At 59.6% G+C, this 21,822-nt stretch overlaps 1 protein-coding gene across 1 annotated transcript; it reads right to left on the bottom strand.

The window, feature by feature from the left end:
• Positions 1–9,751: 9,751 nt before the first annotated feature.
• Positions 9,752–19,704, bottom strand: DDX56 (DEAD-box helicase 56). The gene is made up of 14 exons (XM_039521481.1): positions 19,562–19,704; positions 18,579–18,740; positions 17,930–18,090; positions 16,489–16,659; positions 16,012–16,102; positions 15,527–15,771; positions 14,906–15,025; positions 14,352–14,465; positions 13,637–13,731; positions 13,283–13,356; positions 12,801–12,890; positions 12,277–12,382; positions 11,673–11,773; positions 9,752–11,177 (listed from the first exon to the last, which is right to left on the bottom strand). Exons 1-14 carry the CDS (start codon positions 19,607–19,609, stop codon positions 11,091–11,093), a joined length of 1,665 nt encoding a protein of 554 aa, XP_039377415.1. The 5' UTR covers positions 19,610–19,704; the 3' UTR covers positions 9,752–11,090.
• Positions 19,705–21,822: the final 2,118 nt, after the last annotated feature.

The raw sequence follows: 21,822 nt of genomic DNA on the forward strand, positions 1-21,822 counted from the left end.
ACAGACACTTCTGCCCGTTTCTCCCAGAACAGATTTGACCCTCACTGCCCCACCCCGTCTAACTTGTCCTCGGCCCAGTCCTGTCTCCCCTGCCCCGCCCGGCTCCACGTCCCAGACCCAGTCTTCCCCGTCCATCCAGCCACCCTCATAGGGGGAAGCCCCACAGTCACATCATACTGACCAGCACAAGGACTCCTCAGGCAGCAATTGTCCTCTGCATTTCGCGGTCTCTACATAGGTTTGAGAATCAGGCCATGCTGCCTCCTTTCCAGCCAGCTGCATCGTCGAACCACTTCCCCCACCCCCACCCCGGCGCCCCCCTGCAAAACTTGCTCTGGGGATCCCTCCACTCATCCGCCCCAGCTGTCCTGTCCCAACACACATTGGCTTCAGCTGCTCATCTTGCTGACCCCAGGGGTATCTCCGGGGATACTGCAGGTTTGGGTGATGAGTGTCGCGTTAGTTGTGTGTGAGGTGCAGCTAATGTGCAGCAATCGCCAGGAGTGTGCCAGTTCCCAGGCAGAGAGCCTCTTCCTTAGCGCCCTGTCTCACTGCTCCCCTCCCGTCCCAGACTCCTTGTCCCAATCTGCACAGGAGAGCCAGGCTCCCGGCCTGCCCTCACACTGGCCACTACCCAGGGCCAGTTCCAGGCACCAGCCAAGCAAGCTCGTGCTTGGGGCAGCAGATTCTACGGGGCGGCTTCCGCCCAATCCTAGGGCAGCACGGCTGCTTTTTTGTTTTGTTTTGTTCGCCGATCCGGCTGCCCTGTAGGGGGCGGCGGTGCGGAGGAGGGGAGTGCCCTGCTGGGAGTGGGCTGAGCGCTCCGTCTGCCCCAGCCGGTGCCAGGTCTGTAGCAAGCCTGTCAGGGCAGCCCACATCCTTCCCTCCCCGCCGACCGGATCGGTGCGGAGCCTGCCCGGCAGGCGGCGGTCGAGGCCGCGTGGCAAGCGCCCCACTGAAGCCCTGGCTGCCCCCCTTCTCTCTCTCCCCCTGCTCCCACCCCCTCCCACGTCTGCAGCACAGGGAGTCCCCCTGCACCCTGGCTCTGGCCGCCCCACAGGTTTGTTTGGTTTTTTTCCTGCTTTGCCGCTCTGGCCACACCACAGATTTTTTTTTTGCTTTGCTGTTCTGGCCACCCCGATTTTTTTAAATTTTTTTTTTTGCTTGGGGCGGCAAAAAAGCCAGAGCCGACCCTGCCACTACCCCAGTCCCCGGAGGATCAATTGCAGGGCACGTCCTGCTCAGCTCCTGCAGCCCTGGGACGGAGCACGCTCAGTCACTTTGCGGGGACAGAGCATGCTCAGTGCATTCAGAATCATCAGAAGTTAGCAGCCAAACTCTAACAAGTCTCTACTGGGCACTTGCTGCAAAGATTTTTCAAAGGCTCGTAACTTGGCCAAATGTGGGTGTATTTTCAGGAGAGCAGCAAAAGGCCCCTTCCAGCCACCGAGGCGACCCCATGCTCCAAAGCTTGGGGATGCTAGAGCTTCTCACCCAAAGGTTATAAGCGGGTTTTTTTTAACATGGGCAAAACAATGTATTTTTCCGCCGATCTCCTTGGAAACATCTAGGCTGAAACTTTTCTGAACACTCAGCTCGAGGCAGATGCTCGGCCTGGAAAATTTCCACCCAAAAGCCCAACTTGAGCCAAAGCAGCTGCAAACAGGATCATGCGTTGGCAGGCGCCGGGTGACTTTGAGGAGAGATGCTGCTACCGGCTCCGCCTGTGATAAAGAAGGGTGTGAGCCCGGTGCGGCTCGGTCTGATTCACTGCAACGCATCTGCCCCAGGTGGAACTGAGCAGCACACGTAGCCTTGCACATCGGCAATAAAAGCCGTCGAGATAAAGGCTATCACGGAGAAATTAGATCAGGGTTCGAGGGCAACGCAAAGTGTTTTCCTGAACAGAGCAGGAACTCCTCTCCCCCACCGAGTGCCAAGTCAGTGGGTTCTAAGTGGGGGAGGGGCCTGGCCCGTGGCTGAAGGGGTAGGTGGGTGGGGGAGGGCAGTGGCTTTGAGTGTGGGTTGGTAGGGGGCTGGTGGGCTGGGGTCGGTGTGTGATGTGGATGTGTGGTTGGGTGGCTGGGGGGTAGGTGAGAAGTTGGCGCGTGGGGATGGGGTGGCTGGTTATGGTGGCAGGGGTAAGGGTAGGTGTGTGATGTGGGCCTGGAGATGTCTGGTTGTAGTGTCTGGCGGCAGGTGTGAGGTTGGGGGGTGAGTGGCTGGGGTTGGGGTGGCTGGGGGTAGGTGTGGGGCTGGGGGTGCGCAGTGTGGGGGTGGGGTGTGTGGTTGTGGTGGCTGGGGTAGGTATGGGGCTGGGGTGCGCAGTGTAGGGGTGGGGTGTGTGGTTGTGGTGGCTGGGGGTAGGTGTGGGGCTGGGGGTGCGCAGTGTAGGGGTGGGGTGTGTGGTTGTGATGGCTGGGGGTAGGTGTGGGGCCAGGCGTGTGCACTGTGTGTGTGTGGGGGTGAGTGGCTGAGGGTGAGGTGTCTGGTTGTAGTGGCTGTGGGGCGGGGGTTGGTGTACAGCTGGCGGCTCCCCACACTGCTGAGGGATCCAGCGGCTGAGTCCCCAGGCGCTTCTCCCCTCTGGTGTCTCTGCAGAGCCCCAGCCCAGCGTCTCGTTGCGTCCCCTGCACATGCACGGCGTACGAGCCACCTTACCTGATCGCACAGAGCACAGAGCCTCCCCGCTGGCCAAGCACTGTCTCGCAGAGCGTCCCGGGGCCCCCGGAGCACCCGGCCAGACGCTTTGCACAGAGCCTAGCCTGTCATTGCTCTTCACTTAACAGCAAACCAGAGTCTAGAGATCACCTGAACCTGCCCCACGCAGGGCCCCACCTCGCCCCGCTTTCCTGGGCAGCGTGGAGGAGCCAACTGTGACCCCCTCCCCATCTGGCTCCTGCACTCAGCGTGGGCGGGGGAGAATGGCTGAAGAGATGGAGGCCCTCCAGGCCCTGCCACCCCGGGACAGTCCCCACAGACGTCCTCTTGCAACCCGGCTCCGCGGTTGCATTGCAATGCGCGAGCACTTAAGTCAATGACTCCCTTTCGTTAGCCCTTTGCCACCGGCCTTGGGGGTCTCCATAGGGTTGCCAGGTTTCTACTTGCACAAAACCAAACACCCCTGGGCCAGGTTCCCAGCCAATGGGAGCTGTGGGGGCAGCGCTTGGGGCAGGGTCAGCATGCGGAGCCCCCTGGCTACTCCTATGCCCAGGAGCCGGAGTGGGGATATGCCGCTGCTTCTGGGAGCCACGCAGAGACACGGCAGGCAGGGAGCCTGCTTTACACCCGCCGCTGACCGGAGCCGCCAGGGTCCCTTTTCGACCAGGCGTTCCGGTCAAAAACTTGACACCTGGCAGCCCTAGATCCTCATCCAACATGGAGCCTCCTGCCCCACATTCCCAACAGGGTTTGCAGGTTTGGGGGGTCCATATAATGTGTTCACAATGGCCCCCGTACAGGTGTGGGGCTGGGGGGATGGTTTGTTGTACGGTGTGTGCGGCTATAGGGGGTTGGTTTGTTGTATGGTGGGTGGGTGTGGGGCTGTGGTGGGACCATGTTGGAGAGTGGGGGCTGGTTGCCCCTCTTGCTCAGGGCTGGTGCTGGTCTATGGTTCATGCCCCTCCTTGGGTGTGATGCACTGGGCCCACCCATGTCAGCAGGGCCAGATTAGGACATTCTGAGGCCCTAAATTATGTCAAGTGTAAGAAGGCCCATACTATTAAAAAAATAATAATTGATTATTTTCACAGAAAGGACATTGAATATATAAACACGAAGGCTTTATAGTAGCATATATACAAAGGCAAAGTTGTAAAAATAGAATAATAATCAAACTAAAACATGTCTTGCAATATTCCTGTTTGCATTATAAAATAGTTTCAAATTAACGTATTTTCATCTATGATTTCTTAATTAGTAGATATGAAAACTTTATAGCTACAGCAACACAAAAGCAGTTACAGTTACACAGACCAGTTTACTTAATGGAGGCAGGACAACCTGCAGTATGTCTGTCTGCACATCACATTCATTTTAATACTGACTGTCACGGAGTCCCCGGGCGATGCTCTGGAACTGCTCCTCACAAAGCCAGTCAGGCCTTTGGGGAGCCTCCTCTCCCATGGAGCAGACTGTCTTCGGGGCAAGAAGCTCACATGGCTTCACCTCCTGGGTCTCTCCTTGGAGCATTCAGCATATGCCCCTCCGTGCGCTTCCCACAGCAAGTCCGCCCAGGCGGGGTCCTGGAGAAGCCAGAGGGTCCTGCAACCCCACTATGCAGTCAGACGTGACTCTCAGCCAGCCAGTAAAACAGAGGTTTATTAGATGACAGGAACACGGTCTAAAACAGAGCTTGTAGGTACAGAGAACGGGATCCCTCAGCCGGGTCCATTCTGGGGCCCAGCGAGCCAGACACCCCTGTCTGCCCTCACTCCCCGTCCCCAGCCAGCTCCAAACTGAAACCCCCTCCATCCCCTCCTTTCTGGCCTTTGTCTCTTTCCCGGGCCAGGAGGTCACCTGATCTCTTTGTTCACCTTTAGCCATCCCCTGGCAGGGGGGAAAGACCCTGGCCATTTGTTGCTAGGAGACAGATTGTCGGCCATTTATGCACACTGGAGACTTAAGAAATGCATAGGGGAAACTGAGGCCCCCACACAGTAGTCAGAGGAAATATTAAGAACAGTCCCACTTCGTCACATCTCTCCCCTCTTCGAGACTGAACTGAGCGAGGTCACTTTAGCCGGTGACCTGGGGAAGTTCGAACCCACCAGCGTTCCCATTGATGCCCCAGCATCTCTCCCATTCCTTGGTGGGAGTTACACCAGGCCTTTCCAGTTTCACCCTCCTGTGGGTCTGTTGTGCTTGATGGCACTTGCAGGCTGCATGTGGGAAGTTTTATGTGGCCCGTGCCCTTTTGCCACCCCAATACCCCTGGGGTTTAAACTGGGATTGGGTCTTTTCCCAGTGCTCCAGTTTGGAGGGCTGCAATTCGGGCTCTCTGGGTTAAAAGCGCCCATCTGGACCTTGGCCACCCTCTGAACAGGTGTCTCTGTCCCCAGCAGCTCGGCATCAGCCCATTGCATTTGACACCACCACGTCGGGGGAGAGTGGTCAGTATACACAGTAAAGCGCCACCCAAAATGATACAGCTGCAGCTTTCTAAGGGCCTGCACCATGGCCAGGCATTTCTTCTCTGAGGCCGCATAGTTCTGCTCCCGGGGCAGCAGTTTCTTGCTCAGGTACCCGATGGGGTGTCTCCTCCCCTCAGCATTGGCTTGCATCAGCACCATGCCCAGCCCTGCATCTGAGGCATTGGTGAGCACTGCAAAAGGCTTGGCAAAGTCTGGGTTTACCGGATTTACCGGGCCCTGAATTAGAGCCCCCTTAAGTATACAGAGAGCCCTCTGGCACTGCTCGGTCCAGACCACCTTGTCTGGCTTATCCCTCTCACATAGCTCAGGGATGGGGGCAGCTAGGGGGATAACGTGAGGTACAAACCTCTGGTAGACCCCCACCTGATAAAGGCCTGGACTTGTTTCTTGGTCTGAGGAATGGGCCAATTTCTGATCATCTCCACCTTGCACTTTTCGGCTTTTACCGTCAGTCCTGCCTCCTTGAGGCAGCCCAGCACCCTCTTCACCTGGGACAACTGTTCCTCCCAGGTCTGGCTAAAGACACACCTGTCATCGATGTACGCCAGGCCAAGTTCCCCATCCCCCTCAGCTTGTCTAGAATCTCCCCAGGCCTAGGCATGGGGTGGGCATCGGACACCGTGATGGCTTTAAGCTTCCGATGGTCCCCACAGAACCAGATCATCCTGTCTTCCTTGGGGACCAGCCCCACGAGTGAGGCCCGTTGAACGGCTGGATCACATCTAAATCCAGCATGTCCTTGACCTCTCTCTCCAGGGTTTGGGCTGCTTTCCCAGTGACTCTGAATGGGGATCACCCGATGGGGAGATTGGATCCCACCTCAGAGAAAAGATCCACCAGGGGGTCTTCCCCCTTCTCCTCCCAATCCTCTCCTTCCAGGTCCAGGGGTCCCCTCACTCTCCTCCCATACAGCAGCTCGAATGGGAAGAACCCTGTGGATTCCTGGGGCACCACCAGCTGCCTCCCGATTTCCCCCAGTTTTACTTCCTCTTGGGGAACCAATTCCCGGTACAGGAATCCCTTCTCCCGCAGGACTCTGTCCCTTCCCCAAGGGGGTTTGCAGCGCTGTGGCCAGCAAGTTCCCTCAGCTTTTCCAAGGAGGGATCCTTCCGCAGCTCGGTCTGGAATTCAGCTGCTGGGGAAGGGAGTGGAACCTGCTCCCTCTTGCTGGCTGGGCCTGGGGTCACAGCCCCTCTGAGCCCTGTCCCTGGTAGCTTCCTCCCTGCTGTGTAATCACTTCCCAGCAGCACATCTGGACCAGGCAAACCTGGTTGGCAGCAGACCTGCTCTGCCTGTGTGTCCCCCCACTCAGCTGGGGTCTCAGCTCCCCCCATGCTCCGCGTTGCCGTGGCTGTCCCAGTGGGGGCAGGCAGCGAGCTCTCTGCTCTGGTCACAGCATCAGAGCCAGCGTGAGCCCCCTCTCCGGTTTGCAGGGGGGCGGGGAGCATCTCTCTGTCCCACTCAGCCCCAGAGGTCTGGTTACAGGTAGGCAGGTATCCTGAGCCCAGCAGCCCCTCCCTCCTGCCAGCCAGGTCATTTGCATTTTCACTGATCATTTCCATCTGAGCCAATTGGTTCCCTGGATTCAGTCTTGATATAGGTCATTTTTGCAACTGAAATTTCTCCTGAGCAGTTTGTTACCATTGGACTAAAAAAAGCTGCAAAATCACTTCTAAAAACCAGTAAAAAATTAAAAAATAATAATTTTATATTATACATATTGAGATTTATATATCTATACAACAACAAATAATATATATATATACACCCAAAACCTGTTATTTTACCAGGATATTTCTGTGAAAGTTAGTGCTATTTTGTCTATGTTCTCACAGGAAAACAAGAGAGGATATATCATTTTTTTTTTACACCATGAATAAGGAAAATTATCCTTCTTTTCATATGAATAAATTAAAAAAAACATTTGATTAATTTTGTTATTACAAAGTTTATCCAGACTCTCTATAAAATATATTTACAAATGTTTATTCTGATTAATTTTCACTATGAAACAATGAATTGTTGGGATTTTTCTTTTATCATACTATAAAAAATACAATGTATTATGCATATGATATGTGATTTATAAGTCTATATATGAATTTTTACATAACATACTACCTATAATAAAATATTATCTTGTGTGCTCCAAACCTGCTGAGCAGAATATCCCAGTCTTTTTTTCTAGGCAGACATCTCTCTTTGTGTTCGCTTCTCTATCCTCTGTCTCCCCCAGGACCACTAATTAATCTTGAGTAAACACCTCGGACACACAGAGTGACAACAAGCTATATGTGCGAAAGAGAAAGAATTTACCAGAAAAAAGACTGGTAATCTCTAGCCAGGCATTGAGAAAGTGAGGAAAAACTAGTCTATATTCAAGCAAATATAATGAATATTTAATAGCCTATAAATCATATATGCAGATAGTTTGAAATAACTTGCTCAGAATATTTTGATATATATGTATATCTGCCTTCACTTTCTCTCAAAACCCTCTATTTGTCCTTTCATCAGCACTCTCTGATATTTATTGGGAAGGTTCCAGAAACTGATGGAAGAAAGCCAACACAAATTTATCCTCCTCGAGATCCACTTGACCATAGTCCATAAGACCATCACCTGCAAACTCAGTCATGTGAAGCCTGGATAGCATATGGAGCAGAAAGCGTCGTGTGCACTAAAACACACAATGGTCCATATGTACAGACCAGAGGAACAAACACACTAACATTTAAGAAAATGAAGAAAAACAGGAGCGAAGACACTATGACTGAGCGTGCAGGACCATAAACAAAAGATGGCGGCCTTCTGGCTATCACCAGCCAAGGGGGACGCTATATGTGACACCACTCCTAGGATGAGTCCCATACGAGTATGAGCTTAGCACGATTGCTACACGACACTGTCATCTCCGACCTCACATTTTTCCCCGATTTTATCGGCAGTGAGATTATTTATTTATTTATTTATTTATTTAAATAACTTCTGAAAGCACGGTCAGTATTTCACCCGTAGCAGCTGGCCAACAAAACGCTGCCTTAGGAGACTGACAGCAGACTTACTTATAGAAATACTAATTTTACAAGTGCAGTTATGGCTTTTTTTCTCAGCCCTGGCCTCCCACCTGTCAGTAATGAACAATTAGTGAAGGGTGAGGGTAAGGTAAGGGTATTTGTGCCAGGTATGTAAATTTGTGTCATATTTGCATGAAAAGATCTGTATTTAGAGAGAATCTTCTTTCCCCCATATCTCCTTTAGTTATCAACCTATTTTGAAGAAATTGGAAATGGAGTCAGGTTTTTCTTGTTTCGAGGTCCTAAGCTGTAGTTTAGTTAGTTGATGCGTTAATCTGGTGCTGCGTGTCAGGGACTGTGGGTGCCCTCTGCCCCATCCTGTTATCACCCGGCTAACCGACGCCTACGGCCTTGGATCACAGTCCCAGGCCCCAATAAGGCTGATGCAGCAGCAGATACGGGGAGCCTGGTCGATGTGCCAAGGACACCTGCTTGCACTGTCAGGCAGCCTGTGAAGGTACAGGCAAGGGCCCTGGGCAACCCTGACCCCGCCCTCCTGTCCTTCAGGCAACCCTGACCCCACCCTCCCATCCCCCAGGTAATGGGACCCCGCCCTCCTGTCCCCCAGGCAACCCTGACTCCACCCTCCTGTTCCCAAGGTAACAGGACCCCTCCCTCCTGTCCCCCAGGTAACAGGACCCCACCCTTCCATCCCCCAGGAGACTCCAACCCCACCTTCATGCCCCCAGCACACTTGCCCCCTCTCCCCCACGAGACCCATTGCTGTCTGGGATCTACCAGCCACCCCAAACCCTGGTGTCTGGGGCCGTTAAGCCCTGCCAAGCGCTTGCAGCAGAGTGCCCCCAGCCTGAGCCCTGGGGTGCACGGGGCTGAGCCAGGCCATGAAGCCAGCACACCCCTGGCACAGGCAGGGACTTTCCCTTGGCAGGGAGAGGGCCCCGGAGGATGCTCACAGTTGGTGAGAAGCATCAGAGGGGTAGCCGTGTTAGTCTGGCTCTGTAAAAAGGGACCAAGAGTCCTGTGGCACCTTATAGACTAACAGACGTTTTGGAGCATAAGCTTTCGGGGGTGAATGCCCACTTCCTCAGACGCATGGCAGTTGGTGAGCTGGCTCCTACCCCAATGGACACCCCCAGGACAGGGCCCAGTGCTGGGCAGCAGAGCTCTCACTTTCCGGGCTGCAGTTGTACTGGCCACCCTAGGGAGTCACGCTGACCACAGAACCCCCAGCAAGACAGTGCCTTCACCTCTGCCCAGCCCTGCCCAGCGAGGCACCAGGCCCGGGGCCTGCTCAGGACATGGGACACCTGCTGGGATCCCAGACGGGTGCCCCCAGCCTCTCCGCCTAAACCAGGAGAGTGAAATAACTTGGTAACATGGCCCTGGGGCATTAGCCCACCCTATGCTCATGGGCCCTGTAGGCCTGGATTGATGCAGGGACTGGGGTCCTGTCAGCATGGGTGGGGCAGGCAGGAATAATTTCCCTGAGAGCAGCATGGCTGGGGGGCACAGAGAAAGGCCAGGCAGGGCAGATGGAGCATCCTGTCTAAACTCCACAGAACACCCCCCACGCCCTTTCAACGTGGTAGGAACAGCCCCCTGCACGAGCCAGAGAACTGAAAGGTTCAATGCCCTGATTGCCCCAAGAAATCCAGCTCAGCTCTAGCTTCCCCACGTCCGCTGGCCTGCCACACAGGGGAGGAGAGTCTGGCTCATTCCTTCAATCCCAGCTCTTGTTCCATGGCAAGCAGGGAAGGGGAAGGACAATGTAATCAGACAGCCCACACCCTGGGCACTGAGCAGAGGGGCCACTTTTCTCACGAACTGATGGCTGTATTGGGGGTGATGGCACTGACCGGCCCAGGGGAGATACAAGCACCTGATGCGTTTCTGACTTTGAAAGGAGAAGCGAACTTGCTTTAAAAGGTGTGTGTGGGGGGGGGGGCGCAATCTCTGGGGCCACACAAACACAATCCTTGGCTGTAACTAAACGTGGAATCCTCCCTATGGCTCACGGCTGCCTCCTGCTGGAGGTTGCCACAAGCAGCCGAGGACCTGAGAGCCCCGAGCCCAGGGGCCGAGTGTTGGCTCCTTTGCCATCCCCCCGACACCAGGGCATGAAACCCGAGGCCACCGTGCAAAGTGGGTTTGCCAAAGCCTCCAATGACATGTGCTGCTGGACACTGCCACAGCAGTGTCCCCTGGAGGGGCCAGCATGTGCCTGGGGTTTGAACTGAGCCAGGCTCCAGGCATGTCCCCCCGGTGAGAGTCCAAGCGAGCCGGCTGGAGAGCCTCGCACCGTAACCGGGAGCCAGACACAGTTCCACCCCCTATGGCAGCCCGTGGGATGAGCACTGGCACTGACAGCTAGGCAGAGGGGCTGGCACTGCACCAGGCCTGGCTAGACACCCCCCCAACATTCACATCCAGCCCCCACCCCTCCAGCCCAGCGTCCTAGCCAGAGCAGGCCGGGGGTGAGAGGACAGAGCAGTTCCCCCTCCTCCAGGCTGCTCAGAGCAACCCCCAGCTGTGCCCTGGCCGGTGCCTCCATGGGAGCAGGGGGCAGCCGAGCCCCAGGAGAGAGACCCAGCCGTGTGGAGCCAGCACTGAGCTTTATTGGGGTCAGCTGCCGTCTACAACCCTTTGGCCCCAGCCCCCCCTCCCCACAGCCACACTCAGGCTCCCGAGGCCTGGCACTGGGGCGTGGCAGGAGATTCCCACACCCAGCCACAGATGCCCCATAAGACCCCTGCTCAGAGAGCAGAGCCAGGCAGGGGCAGTGGGGTGCAGGGGGCAGCGTTTGTCTCCTCTTGGCCCAGCGGGGGAATCGGCCCCAGCCACACGGGACATTGTCCATTCTGAGTCCAGCCAGGTGCTGTCGCTGACGGGGGCCCACGGCTCAGGACGTCTTCCCCTTGCCAGCGGGGCGCCGGGGTCTCCTCCCCATGTACTGGAAGCTCCGCAGAGGATTGCGCCCCCCCCGGGCCTAGGAGAGAAGCAGCGGGGGTTAGGGGCAGCAGCTGGGAGTCGGCAGGGGGTGGGGGGCTCCACCTCCCTCCCCCCGCCAGCTGCCTCCCCTGCATTGGGGCCCCATTCCCAAGCAATGGAGTGGGCTGGCTCCCCAGTGACCCCTGCTGGCCAGATGCGGCTCTGCCTCCCTGGATCAAGAAGAACGTGGGCTGTTGTGACCCACTGGCTCCCAGAATCTCCTGCTGTCTTGGGTCCCTCCGAATACTCCCCCACCCCCTACAATGTGGGTCTGACCCCCACCCCCCACCCCACCCAGCACATGGTGGTGCCAGCTACCGAGTCCCTAGGATAAGGGCCCCTGGGGCTGGGTGGGCACCATCACAGCCCCTCCCCTTCCTGGGCCCTCTGCCTTGGCCTCAGCTGCATGCTGAAGACGGAGGCTTTGTGGAGAACCCCCCCTCCAGCCATCAGTGCTCTGGGGCTTGGGGAGGAGCCCAGCCCAGACACCCACCTGGAAGCCCCCCCTGGGGCGGCTGCTGCTGGGGGCCAAGTGTTTCCGTCGCTTGCGCTTGTTGAGCAGGGGCTGGGCAATGGCGCGCAGGGTGGGGGGCACTGCCGAGGGAGAAGACAGGTCAAGAGCTGCGGCTGGGCCCTGAACCTGGGACTCCCTGCCCCACCCAGCGAGGCCAGGACAAAGCTGGGGGAACCCTACACCCTGGATATCCCTGCTGCAGGGCCAGGCCCCCCCAAATCCTGCCCCAAACTGGCAGGAGACTGTGCCCTGGGGCTAACAGCCCCTGCGCCCCACCCCAGATAGGCTGCGACTCGGTGACTGGTCCCTGTATAACCAGCTCCCATGCCCCACCCCAGAGGAGCCGGGTCTCAGTGCCAGGCAAGGGGTCACTGTATAACCAGCCCCCGCACCCTGCCCCACAGGAGCACATCTCAGCGCTGGACAAGGGGGCCCTATAAAGGGTCTGGAGGACCTTTGGGATCATGCTGGGTGAAAGGCGCTACAGAGGCAACAAGGGACCCCAGAAGTGCCCCTGTCCCTGTCCCCCTCCCCCCCCCCCAGCTGGAAACCTGCGAGCCCAGCCCTGGCGGGTGGCACTGACCCAGGTACTCAGGCACGTTGCGCAGGTGCGGTTTGACGATGGCCGGGTGCAGGGGCCGGTCGTGGCGCAGCAGCCGTAGGTCGTGGGGATTGTCCTCGAAGTACGTCTGGGGGGAGGGAGAGGGTTGAGCCCAGACCCAGCTGCAGAGAGACAGGGCCCCTCTGAACTGCCCTCCCCCACCTCAACCAGCCTGCCCTGTGGTTCAGTGCCCCCTGCCCAGACCCCATCACGGGAGTCAGTGCTCCCCCCCCCCAGGGTTCCATGCCCCCTGCAGCTCACCCCACCCCTGGAGTTCCATGCCCCCAGCCCCCGCAAGCCCCCAATGCCTGCTCCCTTCAGCAGGAGTCAGGCTCTGGCGGCCACCCCCCAGGCCAGAGACAAGGCCATGCCTAGGCACGCCCCACTGCAGCCAGCCCGTCTGTGCACACTGGGGAGCCAATCCCCCAGGGCAGTAGGGGTCACTCCCTGCAGAGGGAGGGGCCGCACTCGGCTTCGTTCCCAGCCCCCTCACTGCTGCCCCCCACCTTCAGCTTCTCCGAGTTGAGTAGCTCCTCCTTGATCTCTCGCAGCCGCGCCTCCTTGATGGCCTGCTTGGTGACGGAGCGCATGGCATCCTGGGAGGTGGTGGGGGGGGAGGAGGAAGAAGGGGGAGGTCAGAGCCCCCAGCACAGACAGGGCCAGAACCTGGCCCCCCAGGCTCCAGCACGTCCCTCCCCCACGGCTTTGGCCCTCCGGGGGGGACTTCAACCCCATAGGCCCTGGTAACTCCCCCAAACCCCCAGGGCCTGGCACCTGCTCCAAGCCCCCCAGCTCTGGCCAAGCTGCCTTGGGCCCCACTGTCCCTTCCCCGGCGCTGTATGGGGAGGGTCCCCCAGATGCGGGGGACCCACGGGGAGGGAAGGGGTGTTTACCACCCAGCCCCTGGCTACTTGGCAGGCTGGGCGCTGTTTTGGGTTGGTGGCTCTGCCCGTGCCCATCTCCCTCCCGCCCGCCCCCCTCCACTGACCCGGCATCTGTAGCGGAGCCCCTCGACTTCCTCCATCCGGAACTGGTAGGGGCGCAGCACAGGCTCGGTGCTCTCTGTGAGGACAGAAGGGGCCTGTCAGGGCCAGGGACCTGGGCACCATGGGCCAGGAGGGGACCCACAGCCCCCCACATCCTGAGGAGTGGGAGCGGGGCTGGGGCAGGACACAACCTGTGTGGGAGATACACAGAAACCCCCACTCCCACCCAACCCCCACCAGACTGGCTGTGCCCTTCCCCAAGAATGGCTCAAACCCTTTCCCAGCCAGGCAGCCAATCGAGCTGCGTGCCCAGATCTCCCCACCCCCATAGGACCCCAGCCCCAGCACTCACTGACCTCCTGCGAGAGCTTCCTCAATCTCGGCCAGCAGGGGGCACTCTGGGTGTGTCACGAAAGTCAGGGCTGTGCCAGGGTTGTCAGCACGGGCCGTCCTGCAGGGGGCAGAGGGGAGAGCATTGAGGGGTTCTCCTGCCATGCCTGGGACCCAGCAGCTTCCGCCTGCCCTGCTGCGCAGAGGGGCCCTACCGCCCTGCCCCCCAGACCCATGGGTGGGCAATCAGCCCCAGGGGCTGGGACCCGGCCGAGGAAGGTACCGAGGCCAGGCCAGGGCTGTGCCCTCCCCATAGCACTGTCCCGGATTGGGTCTGATTAGCCGGGTGTCCTGATCTCGCCGATGGGATGGGGCAGGGCCTTGGTCCCAGGGGACAGCCCCACGGACTTCAAGAGGCCTCAGCGCTGGCTCCCAGCTCCATGGGCCCCCCAATGTCCCCCTAGCCCCACCTGACCTGAGAGCCTAGAGACAGAACCCCCTGACTTGGGGGCTGCTGCTGGCGCAGCCCCAGCGAGCTCAGTGCCAGCCAAGTGCCCTACACATGCGGGCACTGCAGGGAGAGCCAGAGGAGCCCAGCCTGGTGCCTCTGGCTGGAGGTCCAGCCATGGGGCAGTGCCCCTTGGAGACACCCTGGGGCTCCACAGCCAGCCAGCTGGGTGCTACCAGCCCATATGGACCAGAGCAGAACCTCCCACCCCTCCCCTCAGCCCGAGCCCCTACCTGCCGGCCCGGTGGATGTAGGACTCGACCGAGGGGGGCGGGTCGAAGTTGATGATGGTGGCGACATTCTGGAAGTCGATGCCCCGCGCCACGCCGTACTCTGGGTCTTTGCCCCTGCAAGGGAAGGGGAAGGGGCACCTCAGGGCACAGCCAAACCCACCAGCCCAAGCCCCAGTCAGCCCAACCAGAGACCCAGGAGAACAGCCAGCACTGCCAGTGCAGGACAGCTCCCTAGAGCTCTTCCTCCAGGGCCGGGCTGGGATCGCAGGGAGCGAGGGGCCACGGCAGAGCTGTGGGTGAGGGCTGGGGCTGGGATTGCAGGGGGCTGGGAGTGAGGGGCCTCAGCAGAGCTGGGGGTGGGGCTGGGGGCGAGGTGCCCCGGCAGAGCTGAAGGGCTGGGGCTCAGAATAAGGCAGGGGCAGTATGGAGAAGTCAGGTGCCCCCTGCTGGTGACAGAGGCTGGCGCTGCCAGGCCTGGGTACCGCGGACACGGACCAAGAGCCTGGTCTCTGTTGCCAGCGCCGGCCAGCCCGGGGGTCCCGACGGGTCCTTACTTCTCTGTCTTGGCGCCCTTCCTCCTCTTGGTCCGCACCGCAGGCTCTGCCAGCGCCTGCTCGTCGGTGGCGACAATGTAGTCGTAGAAGCCTCGGTTGAACTGGCTGATGATGTGGCACCTGGAGTCCAAGCAGAGGCGCCGGTGAGAGCCGCAGAGACCCGCCCTGGAGGGCGACAGGCGCTGCCCTCCCTCCTTGGGGGCTCGCCCAGCGCTATTGGGGTCCCCGTGGGTCCAGCAGCAGCTCGGGGCTGGCGAGCGCTAACCCTCAGTCAGGGCCTGTCCGCGCGGCAGTGCTAGGGCCCGGCACTGCACAGTGTGTGTGGATCCACTGGGGATGAGGGAGGGCAGAGTGCCCGCCCCCTCCGCACGGACTGCAGGGACCACCCCCCAATGGGCCACCCCTCCCCACTCCCCGGGGTCGTTCCCAACCCCCCAGGGCTCTTCCCCCCATGGATTGCATGGACACCCCCCCCCCCCCCCGATCTCTCCTGACCCAATGAGTCACCCCTCCCCACCCCCAGGACTCCTCCTCCTCCCAGACTGCATGGACCCCCTCCCCGATCTCTCCTGCCCCAATGGGTCACCCCTCCCCACCCCCAGGGCTTGTTCCCCCGCTCACCGGGACTGCACGGGCAGCTCGGAGTTGAGCACACAGGCTGGGATGCTGAACTGCTCCAGGAAGAGCTTGAGGCGGTAGCCGCGCTCCACGGTGTTGACGAAGAGGATGGCCTTGCCCGGCACCAGCCCCAGCTTGAGCAGCGCGTAAAGCAGCAGGAACTTGTCCTCCTCGCCCGCGCAGCGGATCTGGTACTGGCACAGCTGGGCTGCCTCCGGCAGCTGGGACTCCCGCAGCTTCAGGGTCACCTGCGGGCGGGGCGGGGCTTAGTGCTCAGCCCAAACCCTGCCCCTTGAGGAGGGGGCCCGGCCCCCACGCAGCAGTGGGGCTGGGAGATCTCATTCCCCCCTCCAATCCCAAGGACCCCCAGGATAACAGGCCAGGATGGTTCAGTGAGGAGCCCGCCCCAAGGCCACAGAGCAGAGCTGCCCAGAGCCATGGGGGAAAAGATGCCGAACCCGCCGAGCTGCCCCCAGGTCCCCCCTTACCGGGTTGTGCAGCACCAGCTCCTTCAGCGCCTGCACCTCCTCGCTGAAGGTGGCCGACATCAGGAAACTCTGGTAGATCTTGGGGAAGTGGCTGCCAAGGAACCAGAGACCAGTTCAGAGCCTCCCCCCGGCCCCAGAGCGACATCCCCCACGGGTTCCAGGAGGGGCCGGCCACCCTGCTGCCGAGGGCTCTGTCCACAGCCCACACAAGAGGGGTATGATCCTGCCCACAACAGCAGTCGCTGTCTCCCAGCTTTGAGCCCTAGCCAGGACAGGGGAGCCCTGGCTGGGCCTTATAGGCAGTATGGACCCTCGGGCAACAGACAGCAAAGCAAATCTTTCCTCCCCACAGCCCCCTCCGCAATCAACCCCACTCATTGGGTCCCCGCCCCCAGATCACACCCAGGGACCCCCCACCCTCCCAGATCACACCCGCTCCCCAGGGCCCCCTTGCTCAGGCCAGCCCCAGCAGCTCACCACAGCAGGTTCTTCAGATCCTCCTCGAAGCCAAAGGAGAAGAGTAGGTCGGCCTCGTCCAGGACCAGCACCTCCAGGGAGTGGCGCAGGCTAAGGCTGTGGCCCTGCAGGTGAGCCAGGACCCGTGACGGCGTCCCCACCACCACATCCGGCTTCTCCATCAGGATGGGCCTGCCGGGGGCACAGAGCGGCGTGAGGGGCTGGGCCACACACACACACACCCCCGGCCCCGTGTCACCACCAGGCCAGGTACACAGCGATCGCCAGCACCTCCTACGCGGTGCAGGGGACCGGAACTACCCATGGCTGCACAGCAAGTCAGGGACAGCCAGGAAAAGATCCTGCTCCTTGTCCCCTACCCCAAACACTAGATCTTGCTGCCTGCCTGCAAGGTTCTAATACAGCAGCATTCCCCAGAGTGCAGCCAAGAGCCAGCCAGGGCACACACGCTCTCCCCCGGGCCGGGCACCCCACGTGCACACACCCTCCCCCGCACACACGCCCTCCCCAGGGCTGTGCCCGCGGGCCCTAGCTCTTACGGTTGGAAAGAAGACCTTGTAGACCAGGATTCCAGTGCAATTGGGACAGCAGCTGCCTGGGTTTGCAGGGAGCCAGACCGGTCCCGCTCCTTTCCTCAAGAACGACACAGCTCTCAGGGCCTGGCTGCTCCCCACAGCTGGCCAGAGAGCAGGAGGGGCCGGAGCAGAAGCGACCCCAGGCACTGGCAGCCTCTACCAATTTGGGGGTGTGGAGGCATGGGGTAATGATCCTCACTGAGCAGAGAGGCTGTGCCCCCAGCCCCCAGTCCTGCCCCGAGTGGAGCTAGTCTATAGCCTGGGCTGGCCTGGCCAGGTCCATGCTGGTCCCGGTAGCCAGCCTGGCTTGGATCACAGCAGGGCTTAGCTAGTCACCGCACTGCAGAGCCCCTACCCCCAACCAGGGAGGTGTCCCCGAAACTCCTTCATGGGGAGTTCGTGAGCCTGCAGAGCTCCCAGGGCTCCTGCCTCGGGGGGAAGGGAAGGGCAGCGCCCTCATCAGGGCAGGAAAGACCAATCCACGTGGAGAGCTTCAGCCGGAGAGCAGCTGCCCCCACCAGGCACCCTGCCTGACACATTGCCACTGGCTCACGGGGGCTCTCTGGTTTCTCCAGGGCAGCAGAGCCCTTGGGGTTGGTTGGGAGAGGCCAATAGCTCCCCGTCACGTATCCCCAGACATGCTCCAAGCCAGCCGGTCCTTTGGCTCCATGGTGCACCAGGGTGCATTCGGGTCCCGCGAGCGGCTGGCACTCGGAGCACAGGCTGCTCCCATGGACCAGGCAGCTTTGATCACTGACTATGAGTGGGCACCAGGCCCCCTAAATCCCTATCTTCCCCCTCTCCAGTCCCCAGCCCACTCCCCCTCCTGTCTGCCCCAGCCCGCCCCTTCTCCCTGGAGCTCTCACCTCTGTGCAGACATGTCCACCTGCCCGGAGACATCGGCGACACGGACATCGCGGGAGCAGTACGCCGTCAGCTGCCGGATCATCTGCAGCACCTGCTGGCCCAGCTCCTTGGTGGGCACCAGGACCAGCCCACGCACAGCCTGCTCCATCACCAAGGGGGACTGGAGGATAAGGGTCAATGTCAGACACCAGCTGGGCACCCACGGCCTGCCAGGCGCTCAGTGGGATGTCCCGGGGTATCTCGCTGGAGAGGATACAATGCCTGTGCCCCAGGGATGGACACTGCCTTGAGCCGGGCACTGCCCCCATTCCAGGGCAGCCTCCCCCAGGAGCTACCATCTCCTGTTACACAGCAATGGCCTTGGGGCTCAAGAGGGCACCAAGCTGCTGGAGAGCCAGGTTCTGATCCAATGCACCAGGGCCCCCAGGCTGTCCGCAGCAGAGACAGTCCCCATCCCTCCACCCAGGGCACCTTGGCATGAGCAGCAAAAGGGGCCCATGCGGGCTGAGAGGCAGAAGGACCCCAGCTGCTCTGCCTAAGGCAGTGGGGCCCCTAACAGGATCAGGCCTAGACCCAGTGCAGTGAGGGGCTCCCCCACGAAGGGGGCCCTGCCCGAGCCATTAGTTGTGCCCCTGGGTGCAGACGTACCATCTTCACTTGGAGCAAGTGCTGGATGAGGGGGATGGCATAGGCGGCCGTCTTCCCAGAGCCAGTCCTAGCCCGGGCCAGCAGGTCCTTGCCCTCCAGGGCCAGCGGAATGGCCTTCTCCTGGACCAGTGTGGGCTTGGCCCAGCCCAGCTCAGCGATGGCCTGCGGGGAGGGACGGAGAGAGCCTGGTAGGAACCCCAGAGAGCAGCCAAAGTGTCTGGGGCACAAGTGGGGGGGGGTGCTGCAGGGCCCCTCCTGCCCCTTGGTTGGCTGAGACTAGAGCGCTCAGTGCCCTGGGCTCTTCCTACGGGGGTGGGGGGCTGGGGGGGAGGGCACACAAGTAGCCAGGCTCTATGCCCAAGTCTTGAGGTCCCCACCACAGCCAGCAGCTGGCAGCTGAGATCGCACGGAGCTTTGCCAAGGGGATGAATTTCACCCCGGCCCCATCACCCCATGCCACAGAGCGGGGGACATGCCCCCCAGCTCCACACGCCTGGGTGGCAGGGCCAGGAACACAACCCCAGCACCCTGACATCCAGGCCAGGGCTCTAGCCACTAGGCCATGCTCCCGCCAGCTGTGCCAAGCGGAGCGGGGGGGGGGTCACATCATCACCCCCCCCCACACACACCCAGGGCAGCAGCTGGGCATTGCCAGGGGACACCGAGGGGGATGTGATTGGTGGGACGCGCCTGGTCCCTCGCTGAGACACCCCCCCACGGACACAGGGAGGGCGGGGCGGGGGTCTCCCGTGGCCTCTGCAGGGAGAAGGGCCTCCCGGCTTCGTGCCTCCCACCCTGCCCTGGGGGCGGCACTGGCTGGATCCCATGGTCCGCTCCTGGCTCTGCGAGGGGCTAGGGACTGGGGGGGGGGGCAGGACTCCTGGGTTCCCGCCCAGCCCAGGGGCGTCGGGGGAATCTGGTGGTTAGAGCTGGGTGGGGGGAGCCAGGGCTCCTGGGTTCCCGCCCGGCCCGGGGGCCGGTACCTGCAGCAGCCGCCCGTCCAGCCCCATGTGCGCGAAGCTCGGCTCCATCTCCAGCCTGCGCTGCCCGCCCCCGGCTCAGGGCGCATGCGCCACTTGCAGCGCGGAAGCACCATAAAGGCGCAACCACGCGACTAGAGCGTCTCCCCCCCCTCCTTCCGTCTGCTGCCCCCTGGGCAGGAGGAGAGTCCTGCACCCCGCGGGGAAGAGCCCCACCCCCACAGCCCCTGCCTGGGGCAGGAGCAGAGCCCTGGCAAGAGCCCATTGGCGCCCCCTGCTCTGACCCCTGGCCCCCACTCCCCTCCCAGAGCCAAGGACAGAACCCAGGAGTCCTGGCTCCCAGCCCCCCCCCCCTCTAACCACTAGACTCCCCTCCCCGAGCTGGGATAGTGGGGCTTGGCCCTTGGCCTCAGTCCCCAGAGCAGGGGTCAGGAGACAAAAGGGCCATTAATGACCCTTTGGCTAGGGTGACCAGACAGCAAATGTGAAAATTCGGGACAGGGAGTGGGGGGTAATAGGAGCCTATATAAGAAAAAGACCCAAAAATCGGGACTGTCCCTATAAAATCAGGACATCTGGTCACCCTACCTTTGGCTCAGGTTTGAGATCCAGCAGTGCCAGGCTCCACTCACCCACCTAGCTAGCCGGGGCGGCATCAAAGGCATTGCTACAAGCCAGGGGCTCCGCAGGGAGAAACCACAGGATGGTGGCTGGTTCCAACGCCTGGCTCCACCCCAGCCGCTCCCTGGGGCCGGTTCCAATGCCCAGCTCCACCCAGCTGCTCCCTGGTTCCAGTTCTGACCCAGCAGTCCCCCAACCTCCAGGCCAGTTCCAATGCCCAGCTGTAGGACAACCACTCTTCACTCCAGTGTTGCCAACTCTCAGCAGTCTAAAGCACCTGCTCCTGGAGTCAGGTGATTGTGTAAGTTTCTACCAGTCATGTTGGTAGAGAAAAGCTGGGAAATGCCTTGCCTAACAGCTCAGAGACATGAAGGCAAAGAAAAAGAACCAACTTAGAGCTTTTTGGTTAAGCTGGGGCCAGATTTGTGGTGTTTAAGCACCATGGGCTGACTCCACGTGGAACCAGGCCATTTTACAACTACTTTACTTGTATTGTTACTGCACCCAAATGCCATTACAGATCAGGGCCCCCACTGTTTTATAGATTTCAAGGCTAGAAGGAACCAATGTGCGCAGCTACGCTGACCCCTGCATAACCCAGGCCCTAAAACTTCCCTGAATTAATTCCTGTTTGAAGTAGAGCAGATCTTGTAGAAACACATCCAGTCTGGACTTAAACATTGCTGGTGATGGAGACTGCACCACGAGCCTTGGGAAATTGTTCTAGTGGTTAATTACCCTCCCTGTTAAAAATGTGCAGCTTATTTCCAGTCTAAATTTGTCTAGCTTCAGCTTCCAGCCATTACGCTGCAACATCTTTACCCGCTAGATTGACACACCCCACTGAATTTGTTCCCCACATAGATGCTTATAGACTATGATCCAATCACCCCTTAGCCTTCTCTTTGTTGAGCTAAACAGACTGAGCTCCTTGAGTCTCTCATTACGAAGCAGGTTTTCTAATCCTTGAATCTTTGTCTTGGCTTTTCTCTGCCCCCGCTCCAATTAATCACTATCCTTCTTGAACTGTGGGCACCAGAACTGGGCACTGGATTCCAGCAGCGCTCACACCAGCACCAAATACAGAGATAAAATAACCTCTGTGCTTGTTTATGCATCCCAGGTTCTCTTTTGGCCCCAGTGTGTCACTGGGAGCTCATGTTCACCTGATGCCTCCAGAAGTCCTTTTCAGTCACTGCTTCCCAGGATGAAGTCTCATCACGTAAGCATGGTCTGCATTCTTTGTTGCTAGATGTAGAACTTTATATTCACTCATATTAAAATGTGTATTGCTTGCGCCCAGCTTACCAAGCAATCCAGCTGGCTCTGTATCAGTGACCTGTCCTCTTCGTTACTTACCACTCCCTCACCGTTTAGGGCACCTGCAAACTTCATCAGTGATTTTATTCTTTTCCAGGCCATTGATAAAAATATGAAACATACCAGGGCCAAGAACTGATCCCTGCAGGATCCCACAGGAAACACCAGAGAGCGATTGCCCCAGGGGGAGGATGTACTCTAGCATGTACCTCATCACGTACCCCTTTTGCTGTTCTTACTGCGTGTCAGTTGTGAGCGATTCACTCGGGATCACTGTGGCTGCGATTGTATCTACATTCTGGGGTCGTGTCCGTAGGTGAGCA

Source organism: Mauremys reevesii, linkage group 2 (assembly GCF_016161935.1).
Source record: "Mauremys reevesii isolate NIE-2019 linkage group 2, ASM1616193v1, whole genome shotgun sequence".
Classification (NCBI taxonomy): domain Eukaryota; kingdom Metazoa; phylum Chordata; order Testudines; family Geoemydidae; genus Mauremys; species Mauremys reevesii.